This window comes from Trichosurus vulpecula, chromosome 2 (assembly GCF_011100635.1).
Source record: "Trichosurus vulpecula isolate mTriVul1 chromosome 2, mTriVul1.pri, whole genome shotgun sequence".
NCBI lineage: Eukaryota > Metazoa > Chordata > Mammalia > Diprotodontia > Phalangeridae > Trichosurus > Trichosurus vulpecula.
The window spans coordinates 331225371-331238525 of record NC_050574.1 but is presented as its reverse complement, the minus strand read 5'-3'; the positions used below and the strand labels follow the sequence as shown (position 1 = coordinate 331238525).

General features: G+C 42.8%; 1 protein-coding gene across 1 annotated transcript in view; it reads left to right on the top strand.

The window, feature by feature from the left end:
* The window catches only part of LOC118839981 (kalirin), a 413338-nt gene that overhangs the window by 336068 nt on the left and 64115 nt on the right, over nucleotides 1–13155 (top strand). The window contains exons 22-23 of the mRNA XM_036747488.1: nucleotides 774–840; nucleotides 1428–1537. Of these exons, the coding sequence (XP_036603383.1) occupies nucleotides 774–840; nucleotides 1428–1537 (177 nt within the window). The remainder of the gene's footprint in view (nucleotides 1–773; nucleotides 841–1427; nucleotides 1538–13155) is intronic.

Here is a 13155-nt window from a genome sequence, read left to right as displayed (position 1 = left end):
GTCAAAGGCAGATTTGGGGGGAGCCTGGAGCTGTCAAAGGGTTTCAGGCATTCTCCTTGGTGTTACTAGGCAGAGAGGGGAGGGCAGGAATGGTAGCAGGGCGCTATTGGAGGGTCTGTTCCTTCCTTGCTTTCCGCTTAATAGATCAGCACCAGAAAGGACTCTAAATGCAGAAAAGGAAAAAGGCACATTTTCCCCACCTCCATTTCATTCTAATCACCCTGGCTTCCAGCACCTCATTGTGTCATGGTGGGGAACCCTGCATTCTCAAAGGCCATAACAGTAAAAGGAAAGTTCTTTCGAGCCCTGCCAAATCAGAAGGATTTCTGTTATGGTCCAGGGATGAACCATCATCCTAGGACCATCCTAGTTCAGTTCAGGGAAGCTGATCGCCAGGTTAGCCACTGGGTGATGCATCCATTGTTCACAGCAACTCGTGAAGACCTGCTCATCAAGACGCATGTAGTGGAAACAGTGCTAAACTTAGAAACATAGGACCTAGGTTCAAATCCCAACTCTGCCACTTATTATATGACAGGGTCCAGGATCATGGAGCTAGTTAATGATAGCACTGAATCTAAGACCTAAACCTTTTTGCCTCCCAGTCCAGGATAATTTATGGCCATATCATTCTGTGACTCTGAGTTTTGAGCCAAGTTTTAAGTGGGAGAATGAGTATTGATGGAGAGGACCAAGGAAGACCATCAAAAATGGTGTCATTACATGAGTGTGTATGGATGACTTACTGGAAGACCATGTGCTTTTTTTTCTAGATTCATCATGGCAGAACTCCTCCAGACAGAAAAGGCATATGTAAGAGATTTACATGAATGCTTAGAGGTAAGTCTGAGTGACTTGCTTAGTAAGTACTTACTGTAAGTGACTTCCAGACTTGTCAGAAAGATGGCATCCTTGACAGTGGTCCAGGATTGTGGAAAGCACAGAACTCAAGACTGTTCTTTTCTCAGAGGGAAGCAAAGAATAAAAACTGTCTCAAAGAATACAAATACCCCTGGGGCCAGAAAAATCATATAGGATCATAAAGTTCTTTGATAAGAGAAACCCAAAAATTGCTCATAGACTGGGTCTATACCTGCCAAGTAAAGTGGAGAATTAAAGTAACTATCTAGATAATTATCTCCCACTGGTCATTTAGTAAACAAGTTAGCATGGCTTGGTGAGGGGGTGGGGTATGTTTCTTCTGGAATCTGACTTCATTTCAGGGGATGAATTTCACCTGAGATAGTTTGGGATGATTTAACATATTCAGCTTTGGTTTGTTTTCCACTTTATTTACTTTCTTGTTTATGTACTTAATCTTACATTTCCCAGTCTGGGCCTTGAGCCAGAAAGTTGGAGGGCCTGTCTGTTCTTGTTTGCATTTTTACACGGCTGTGCCAATGTTGAAGCCTGTTGGTGTCTTCCAGACATACCTGTGGGAAATGACAAGTGGCGTGGAGGAGATCCCCCCTGGGATTCTTAACAAAGAACACATCATCTTTGGCAACATCCAAGAGATCTACGATTTTCATAACAAGTAGGTTGGTGCAGGATTTCAGGGGAGCTCACTAGGAGCATCGATCATAGAACTGGAGGGGAACTCAGAAGCCATAGTCCAACCTCCTCATCTTACAGACAAGGAAACTGAGGCACGTGGTGGTTGAGTGAGTTGGCCAAGCTTATACAGGGTATAACCAGAGACAGGATAGGTACACAAGTCGTTTGCCTCCAGAACCAATGCTGTTTCCACTGTACCACATTGCCTCCCAGAGAGGTCCCCAACTCAGAAAAGATAATAGATCTTTTCAGAATGTGGACTTGGAAAAGACCTCAGATATCACATCATCCAGAATATACCTGAATCAAGAATCCCTTTTACAAGATACCAAACAAATGAGTGTCTAGTCTTAGCTTGAAGATCTCTAGTGATAAAGAACAAATGACCTCTTAGAAGTAACCCATTATCCAATTTTTACTAGGGGTATACTGTGTACCCAACCTTGCAAAATACTATCAACTAGATATCGGGAGAAGCCTGATAGAGACTCTGTCCATAAGACAGAGTCCAGCTGAGGAGATAAGATCAGCCAACTGCTTTACAGGATAGAGCTCCAAGGCATTTGTTGCCCCCATGCCTCCTACTCACCACCCACCTGTCTCTAAAATCTACCAAGATCCCCAGTGGAGGAGGAGAACTTAACTGTCAATGGTGCCCCTACTCAGTCATTTTCCATCAGTACAGGCACACACATTGTCAGTTCAAGGCTTTGGGGCAATGAAAGATAGATCTTCCTATCAAAAAGTTCGGAAGTTACCTGCCAGAGAATCTCTTCTTGTATGCTTATTTGATTAAGAAGATCCTGTGTAGCTGAGAGAAATGGATAGTAACCCAATTTCTGTAGCCCAAATATCTACATCTCCATTCTCCAAAATGCACCCAAGTCAGCTAAGATTAGGGCAGTAGTTACCAGGTATCTTCTGAAAAGCTAATGTTGCCCTCTAAGTTTCTGAAAGTTAAAGGAAGCATAAGAGCAAGCGTGAAACAAACACCCTCTTTATTGATGGCGTATCTGCAGGAGAGCGAATATATTGAGCTATATGGAAAGACCATAGAACATGAAAAAACACAAAAGGGTTAAATTGTGATTGTTACTCTTTTCTCCTGGAAGTCCGAGAGATTCAGCATTAGTGTTATTAGAATATGACCTGGAGTGGGCCCTAGGATCCAGGCTTGGCTGGTGATTATGGTTCCAGAACTGGAAAGAGGGGAAGGGAAGGATCCATGCAAACCAGAAAAGAAGATAGCCAGAGGACAGAGCATGGCTAAAACCCACCTGAAATGGTGAGCGCAATCAGACCAGTGACACCCCAGAGCAAAAGTTCTGTATATGAAAGGGGTGAGGAGTACCCAATGTCTCCCAAACTACTCATTAGCAAAAAGCAAAATTTTCCAGTTGAATTATGAATAAAAGGTTATAGTTCCCCATTAGGGCAAAATGGTCCTTGGCCAATTCTATCAAAGCCATTCAGCCCTTTTTAAAGTCTTTAAACAGGTGAAGCCGTACCAGTTTGTTTCTCCCACCAAGTCTGGAACCTTCATGACTGGGTGAGGGAGGAGAACCTGGGGCAAAGGTTCTGGCTTGGGAAGTCTCTCTGGAATAGTTGACCCTCAATCATCAAGAACCTCTCCTCTGCCTTTTAAAACCCACCCATGCAATTCAAAACTAGAAATCAGGAACCGCTTAAAAAAAATTCACCTGCCAGTCCAGATGATCTAGCCTGCAGTTCATGGAGACAGCTAAGACTAGAAGCCAGGTACTTTGCTAATTCACCCATTTGTTTAAAGAAATTTATTTTGGAGGGGAGAAAGCAGGGCAATTGGGGTTAATTGTTTAAAGAAATTTTATACCACTACCTGCATGCAGGTGCTGAAAACAGCATTATAAGCATACAAATGAGTCCTAATCATTTTAACTGGTGCTGCAGCTACCATATTGAAAAGCGGTTTAAAAAATGACATTTTGCATCTCTCCCAAGAATCTTGCCCTCAAAAGCAATAGGAAGTTTGTCAAGGAATTCAATAAAAAATTTAATAGGAATTCTGTAGGAAAACTTGTCAAGCATCAAAATTTCTATGAAAATGAAAGATTCAGCATGCAAAACAGAGTTTCTCATTTGGGTAGAAAGGTTTAAATAAAATTGTCCTAAGACTTCACAGTCACCTCCATCACCATTTTTGTGACTATATCTCAAGTGTGTCATTCTTTTTTCCAGAGGAGCATCAATGAAAAGAGACTAAGTTTTAATGTTAAATACAAGATCAGTCTTTTTTTCCTTTTTTCCTTTTGTTCTCTGCTCTTGACTCCACATGTGGCCTTTGGTGAGTTGTTTTCCCTTACTGGGGAAAGAGGGGTCTCAGTGATCTCTAAGGTCCCTTTATGACCTGGTAATCAAATTCAAGAACGTAGGTAGAATAAATGAATTAGTAAAAGACATTTATTAAGCACTTACTGTGTGCTAGACATTATGCTAAACACTGGGGATATAAATGGACAAAGAAGACAGTCCTGCCCTCAAGGAGCTTATATTCTAATGGAGAAAAATAGCACATAAAGAAAGAGAGCTAGAAAGGGAGAGAGGTATGTATGCATGGTGACGTGGTTTGGGAATGACCAGAAAATGATATGGAAGCCCAGATTTGGGTTGTTGTTGCTCAGTTGTCCAGTCATGTCTGACTCTATGTGACCACATTGACATTGTCCATGGGGTTTTCTTGGCAAAGATCCTGGAATGGTTTGCCATTTCCTTCTCCAATGTGTTTACATTTTACAGATGAAAAACTGAGATAAATAGCGGTTAAGAGACTTGGCCAGGGTCACACAGCTAGTTAGCGTCTGAGGCTGGATTTGAACTCAGATCTTCCTGACTCTAGGCCCAGTGATCTATCCACTGTGCCACCTAGCTGTGACTGGATTGGGGTAAGATAAGGCAAAATCTCACCTGTCAGAGTCCAGGGTCTCAGGGGTAGAGTCTAGATTCTGATGGGAGGGTTGCAGAGTTTGGCCAGAATAGAGAAGGTATGGTTTGGAAATAGCAGGGAAGTGACAAAGAAGAAAGTGTACCATTAGCATCTCCTATGTCCTCTTTCCACAACACCCAACAAGTGAAGTTCTGTCTAATCTTTTAAACATGGTACCCCTATTAGGCCTAATATTATCCAAGTTAAATTTTAGAAAATATACATAGCTTGTATTGCACACATCATACTTTCAGAGGTACATAATGTTAGTTAAAGACACATATGCACCCAAAATATTCTTTACTTTTACTAAATCTGAATGTGGGAGATTTATGGCAACAAATTTTTAGCTTAAAATGTTTGAAAATGTGGAGGAAATGAATCAGTCTGGACATTATCATCTTTCCAGAACCATCAGGTGTCAGATCTGGGAGGGACTTGAGAAATCATCTGGTCCAACCCCCTCATTCTATAGAGGAAACAGACCCAGGGAAATAACATGACTTGCTGGAGATCACACAGAAACTAAGTGGAAGAGCCAGAAGTCAAGTCAACAAGTGTTTATGAAGCCCCTACTATGTGCCAGGCACTGTGCTAAGTGCCAGGAATACAGAAGAAAGGCTAAGTCAGTCCCTACCCTCAAGGAGCTCAGGCTAATGAGAGAGATAGCATGAGAGACCGAACAAGGATGTACCAATAAGCTACACCCGGATACCCTGGAGACAATCACAGAGAGATGGTGCTAGCATTAACTCAAGACTCCTGACTCCAGTCCCAGTGCTTTTTCCACACCCTTTTCCTTTGAGTTGCCAGTACTGTTGTGAGTCTGAATTAAGCCTGGATAATTTATGACATTGGCTGCCAACTGCGGAACACATCCACCCACCTTTTCCAAAACCACTTCCTGGTCCCATCCTTTAGAGCTATTACTTTTGATGAATTGCAGGAGCATCTGTAACAGTCATTTCAGGCATTAGAATGAAAGGAAGTCCCAGAATTAATTGGCTTCCAAATCCAGAATTCACAATTTTATGTAGTCAAACAAGAAGCTTTCCCTCTTAGAGAAGAGACTGTGGGCCATGCATCCCTTGGGAGCCCCAGGCTCCCTGAAAGGACTTAATCTGAGTAGCCTTCACTGTAGTCCTAAGAATTTGTGTATGTGTATGCATACACTGCTATCATACTCAGGTATTCATTTGCCTAAGGTGTTGCTGACTGCTGGACTTGTTGACATCGAAGGAGTCCAGTGGAGCTGTTCACCCATTTGTAGCCACAGAGGACAGAAACATCTTGTGTGCTTCTACAGATTTTCCTGAATTCTTTCACATATAATAGGGTTCAGCACAAAAGGGCAGACAGCAAAGTTTGTCTTCGTTGTCTCCAGCCTATTCTTCTTTGCCCTTTGCCCTGATAATTTAATTTGGTAGCAGGCCTCCCCTGCTCTTGCTTCAGGTACCCAGTACTCTGCATCAAATAGGTAGTCTGGCTTCATGGATAAGACGGTCAAGCTCGGAGCCAGGAACACCTGAGTTCAAATCTGCCTCAGACACATACTGATTTTGTGACCGCTGAGAAAGTCACAACCACTCAGTGCTCTAGAGGCAACTCTCTAAGGCTTGTCTTGCCAGTGGACTGAGAAGGCTCCAGAGGAGAGAATGAGGCTGGTGGCTTTGCACAGCCCTCCCTCGCTTAAATTCAATTCACTTGCGAGTCACGACATCACCTTCCCAATGTCATTGGTCCTCTGTGAGCACAAAAAACGGACAACAACGAGGCTATATAAATTATAAAGAAGGCACTGATTTGTATTGGTGGAAGGGTTTCCTCACTGAGGAGTTCCCTATGCTAATAAACCCTAAGTCCAGGGTCTATCACTATCCCACCCACTTAAAACAACAACAGAAAGGATCTAATAGAGCAGTAATTTATACTTGTTGCTTGCTCCCTGTCAGCTCTGCGATGTAGTAGGTAAAGTACTGGACTTGGAATTGGGAAAACATGAATTCAGATCATGCTTCATACACGCACTAGCTGTGCAACTCTGGGTAAGCCACTTACCTTCTTTCAGCCTCAGTTTCCTTATCTGTGCAACGGGCGTAGTAACCGCACCTACCTACCTACCTCCTGAAGTTGTGAGGGTCCGATGAGGCGACATACGTGAAGTGCTTTACAAACTCTAAAGCGCTGAATGAGTGCTAGCTATTACTATGCATTGTTATTAGTAGTATTAATAATAGCGATGGTAATTATAACAAATATTAAGGGGGCTAGATGGTTCGGTAGATAGAGAACGGAGCCTGGAGTCAGAATAACCGAAGCTCAAAGCCCGCCTCGGATATTTGATAGCCATGTGATCCAAGGGAAGTCACTCAACCACTCACTCTCTGCCTCAGTTTCCTCAGTCGTAGAATGGGGGGTAATAGTTGTGCCTACCTCCCAGGGTTGTGGTGAGAATTAAATGAGTGATTTGTAAACTACTTAGCACGATGCCTGGCATACAGTAAGCATTTAATAAATGCTTGTTTCCTTCTTTCTACTCATTATTACTCTGAGCCCCTTTTCTTGAATTTTAGATTGAAAAACTTTGTCATAAGACTACCCCACCCCCACCCCCAAAGGAAGGAGAAATTCCAGGCATCAGAGGGCAAGTGGGCAAGAGTCCCTATTGTCACTAAGACAATGCACAACCGCTAAAAAAAAAATGGCCCATCTTCTTCCCTTGGCGGGGGAAAGATTTTGAATTGCACAAAAGTAGTCCTACTCCCACATGTTTACATCAGCTTCTTACCATTCAAGCCTGTGTGCTGGGGCAGCACAGTCATGATTGAATATGCAAATCATTAACTTCTTTAGATTAACGTGTACATTTGATTTCTTCTAACTCTAAACCATTCACAAAGCCGAGCCATCTCAGTTTGGTGTTGTGTGGGTACTGGTATTGGCGGGGAGCCTAAGTCATCCACTTCTAACCTTAGCCAGCCTAGAGGAAGCTTGGATTGGGACACCCTTCACTAAATGACAGTAGCTGAAGTTTATATCTTATGCTTAGAGGCTACGAATGAGCAGCACTGGTATAGCGTGGAGGCCCTTGCTGCATCTTGAGGTCCCTGAGACTCCACTCATTCCACCTTCCTGGGAAGCCTGGGAGCAAAGGAGTCTCTGGTGTGAGCAGATGAGAGGGAGCCAGAGGGCACTGGGCCCTCTGGCTTTGAGCCTAGGGTGTTCAGACTGGGGCTAAGCAGCTTTTGAAGCTCTGCTTCCTGATGGAACAGAAATTCAAATGAATCATTGTGAGCTCCCTAAGTGACTGCAATGTGCTGGCAATCTCCACTGAACATCCCCACCAGCTCTAGACTCTTTAGTCTCTTTGGGCTTTTAGTTGGTCTTAAGTATATTCTTTTATTCCATTGGAATTGGACATTGAGGGAGAACAGTAAAGGACAACAAAATGGGACCAGTCTGGTAGATTTCCTTTTCTTTAAGTAGCTGCTTTAGTAACTCAAGCTGTCCATGGTTCAAATAATTGCCCAGATCCATAGAGAAACATCACCATCACCATCATAGCTAGCATTTATATAACATTAAGATCCACAAGGTGCTTTACATATGTTATCTCATTTGATCCTCACAACAACTCTGTGAGTTAGGTGCTGTTTGTTATCCACATTTTACGGATGAGGAAACTGAGGCTAAGATTTTAAGTTACTTTTCCCAGAGTCACTCAGCTAAGTAAGTGTTTAAGTCAGGATTTCTTCTTTCTCTTTCTTTCTTTCTTCCTTCTTTTGTTCCTTCCTTCCTTCTTTCTTCCTTTTTCCTTCCTTCCTTCCCTCCTTCCTTCCTCCTTTCCTCCCTTCCTCCCTTCCTTCCTTCATTTATTTCTTTCTTCCTTTCTGGAGGCAATCAGAATTAAGTCACTTGCCCAGTGTCACTCAGCTAGTGTCTGAGGCCATATTTGAACTCAGGTCCCCCTGACTCCAGGGCTAGTGCTGTATCCAATGCCCCCTAAAACAGGATTTCACCTTGTCTCTTAAGCTCACTGTCCCACCTAGCTATGTCTAGCAAGATTTATTAAGTGCCTCCTATATGGTACATACTTTGCTAGGTACTCAGAATAGAAAGACAAAAACGAAACAAGAAGCTTAGATTTTAGTTCCCAGGGATGCAGTGGGAATGTGAGATATTTTCCTCTTCAAGGTATAACAAACCCAATCTTAAATTTTTGAAGTAGCACTGATTTGAAGACTTGTAGAATTTTAGATGGGAGAGACCTTTTGTTGCTGTGTCACTTCAGTAATGTCCAACTCTTTGTGACCCCATTTCGGATTTTCTTGGTAAAGATACTGAAATGGTTTGCCATTTCCTTCTCTAGCTCATTTATAGATGAAACTGAGGCAAACAGGGTTAAGTGACTTGCCCAGGGTCACGTAACTAGTAAGTGTCTGAGGCCAGATTTGAACTCATGAAGAAGAGTCTTCCTGACTCCAGGCTCAGAATTCTATCCACTGCACCACCTGGCTGCCCAAAGAAGTGACCTTAGAGTCATATAGTCTAATCTTTCTCTCAAGGAAGAAATCCCTTCAACAATATCACTGGGGTAGCCATCCAACTTGAATTCGAGTATCCCAGATTAGAAGACCATTCAGTGCAAATCACCCTCTCCCAGATTCTTCCCTCACAAGGCCATCCATTCCAATGTTGCCAAAAGTTCTTAAACTGATCAGAAAATTGGGAGCCTTTAACTTTCACTCAGTGGTCCTAATCCTACATTTAGGAGACACATGGAAATATGTCTACAAACCTCTTTGTCTGACACTTTTTAAAGATTTGAAGATGCTACAGTGCTCAAGCTGACTCTTCTCCACAATAAGCAGCCCTGGTTTCTCATAAAAACATGTTGTCTAGATCTGTCATTGTCCTAGTCTTCCCCCATTCAGACTCTAGTTTGTAAATGTCTGTCTTCAATGATGACACCTCAAACTGAACTCCCAATATGGTCATATTTCTTCTGACAAACCTTATAAAACATTTGTATCAGACAGTGTCAAAGAAAGTTTCTTTGTCTAGGGCATTGCATGATTGGGAGGAGACATTCCTGCTGCCAAAGCGTTTGAATGAGATATTGCCTCATAGTTATTGGATGTGTCAGTGACATCTCTTAAGTCTTAATAATTCTCCAAGAGTTTTATGTATAACTGACTGTTCTGGAAGGAAAAAAAAATTATACTTCTATCCTATGCTCAATTCATCTAATCCAGATATTAAACATAATTTTTCATACAAATGAGATCCTTTAAAAAGGAGACCAGAAAATAGCTAGAAAACCAAAGTTTAAAAGTTCCACAGTCTTCAGTCTCACCAAGAGGTGCTTCCATTCACACCTACCACATTTGCCCAAAGAAGGCAAAGATGATGTTGATCCAGCTTATTTGTATTTTCAAGCACCTGCAGCTACAAATGGAGAACTAAATTCTAATGTTACCAGTGGTCCCGGTTCAGATTTAGAAGGTAATGATCACTATGAATGATGGACGCAGGTTCCTGATTAGTTATGAAGCCCAACCTCTAGGCACAAGCCAGAGTTGAATGAAAACTTAGGAATTTTCTAAATGATAATACAGGACTCAGAGCCACAGCCCTCTGCCCCTTCTGAATGGTGCCCCAAGTTTGAGGGGCATATGCTGTGGGTATTAGTATCTTCTCAAAATCACAACTCACAAGCCTCAACCCAATGTACTCATTTTCCCAACTACCCGAAGGACATAGTTTGAAGTAAAATATATGTAACAAAAACAACAAGGCAAGGGGACCGAGGGACAGAAAAGAGTGCTCTTCCATATACACGAGAGAATGTTATCCCATAGGTCACCACACCAATAATGGAGAGAGAGATGGGAACATGGATGTCAGGGAATATGATTAGGTAGCACATCTGGCCAGGTTATGCACATCCTCCCATTGCTAAGGCAACCCATGGCTCTTAGGTTACAGAACCACTAGTGTCCTTTGATGAGCAGCTTTTCTTTTTGATGGTCCCAAGCTTTTAAGGCTTGTCTTCTATCGTGCTTTCAGCTAGAAAATTCCTTTCATTCCCTATCATGCCCAGCATCATTAATTGGCATTCCTTCAAAATATCCAAGGGATTCTACTTAGCAAAACAGGAAAGGTGCTACCTTGAGCTGAGGTGACATGGTTCTCCAGTTGCTATGTGCATCTACTTGGGGGTGAGATGGAAAGGGCCAGATGAAGCACGCAGAGCCTATGACCTGGTCCTTTGTCATGCACACCTGCTTTTGTTACACACTCCTACCAGCAACAAAATCACTGATCTTTATACGAGGACTTTGTATTAGACCTTGTGGGGATACCTAAGTTTTCATTTCACCACCAGAGTCACTTTATTAGGGAGAATAGGGTGCTACAAGGTTTGGATACAAAAGGGGGAACAGGTGATACCTTGTACAGCCAATGATAGGATCATGGGGACCCACCCGCTGTGTTGCTAGGGCTGCAAGGGTTGAGAGGTTCATTATTTCAGCTGCAGCTACCCAGAATTTTTAAGCATGTTAATGGAAGGAATGGAGCTGGTATATCATTTTTCAGATTGACTTACAAGTGGTGATGAGTGAAAAAAAAAGGTGTGGAGAGAATGGGCCACAGAAGCTAACAAGCAGGGACCAGGCAGTGTTGCCAGGCCTTGGGTCTTTCACTCCATGTGTCCTGGATTCTGCTAGTGGCTCCCTCATAGACAAGGGATGTGCAGAGCTTCAGTTTGCAACAGGGTTTTGACAGGAAGTTCCTCATTGCCAATCAAAGGGAGCATGAGCAAACTAGCCTCCCATCAGTAGCAAAGATAGGAAGGTGTTTATGAGGCTTGCTGGGGGAATCATGGGAACAGAAAAATAATACAGAATTGGGGAAGGAGGAAAAGGAAGAGGACTAAAATCTGTCTGGCTATAGGGAGGAAGCTTCTAGAGCAAAGCTGGAGGTGGAAATCCAAGATAAATAAGATAGTAAGAGAATACCTAGTACTTGAGGAGATCAAGCCCAAATTAGCCACATCCTGGGGTGAGAGAATGATGGCACTGAAGAGAACTGTCAGATGTGAATGCTGAGGCACTATTAGGGGCATTCTGAAAGGTATCGGAGAGTGGAAGAAGGGCCGCAGGACTGGAAAAGGGCAAATGTTCTAATTTTCAAGAAAGGAAAGGAGGTGGAGCTTGTATGTAAGCTGATGTTCTTGATGTTGAATCTTGGTAAACTCCCAGAACATATTAAGGGAATGGTTCATGAGCATTTAGAAAGGAAAACATTAAACGCTAAGAGCCAACATGGTTTTATGAAAGACGGACAGCCTTTTTGGGGCGGGTATTAGTTAAAGGTGTAGTTAGGTAGCCAAGTGGATAGAGCGCAGGGTCTGGAGTCAGGAAGACCCATCCTCCTGAGCTCAAATCTGGCCTCAGATACTTACTAGCTGTGTGACCCTGGGCAAGTCACTTTACCTTCTTTGCCTCAGTTTCCTCATCTGTAAAATGAGCTAGAGAAGGAAATGGCAAACCACTCTAGTATCTTTACCAAGAAAACTCCAAAGGGGTTCATGAAGAGTCAGGCACAGGGCAGCTAGGTGGTACAGTGGATAGAACACCAGCCCTGGAGTCAGGAGGACTTGAGTTCAAATCTAGCCTCAGATACTTGACACATTTACTAGCTGTGTGACCTTGGGCAAGTCACTTAATTCCAATTGCCTTCCCCCTAAAAAAGAGTAGGACATGACTGAAAAACAGCTGGACAACAATATTAATTGAGGAAGGGATTCTTATTCAGGTAGAAATTGGAGTAGCTGGCCTCTGAAATTCAGATTACATATTCTGGCTAGTTTGGGAGGTTCACAGGTGATGACACCGTGATTTGTGATGTTCCAGAGCCAACATTCAACATAGCCCAGAATCAGAGGTATGAAACAATGGAGAAGCCGTGCCATGTTTGGTACAAGCCAAAAAGAGTCTTACCCCTAGTCTTTATGCCCAGAAAAGGAGTGTCCAGCAGCAAGCCCTGACCTGTAACATGGGGAAGCATAGGAATTAGTACCTAGGACACATTAAAATTATATATGCTCCTCCACACGTGTTTCTGGGATAGCTCAGCAAGAATGAAAGGGCAAGGGAAGGCCCACCTTGTGGCAAACAGCAAATTTCATGCTGTTAAATTTAATTCGTGTTTAGTTCTGTCACTGACATTAGTGAGGTAAAAACCGAAAATAGGACTGCCTGAACTCATCATGAAACACTATTCCACTCAGACCTTCATTTTATGGCCAAATTAATGTTTCACAGTGAATTTCATGCATTGAAGTCTCCGTTTACATGGAGATTTTGATGCTTGTCAACCTTCACGCTGCATACATAAGCAAGACTTAATGTCATAGAGAGATTAAGAGGTCATCCAATCCAATCTCCTTATTTTACAGGTGACATCAAAGGTCCCCCAGCTAGGTGGGGGCAACTAAGTTTCCAACTGAGCTCTTTTGACTTCAAATTCAGTGCACTTTCCCCTGAAGCTCTTGCGAACAATTTTTTTTGTTTTAGGGTAGGGTTTTTTTTGCGATCCTTTTTTCAACGTGGTAGCCAGGGTTCAACTTG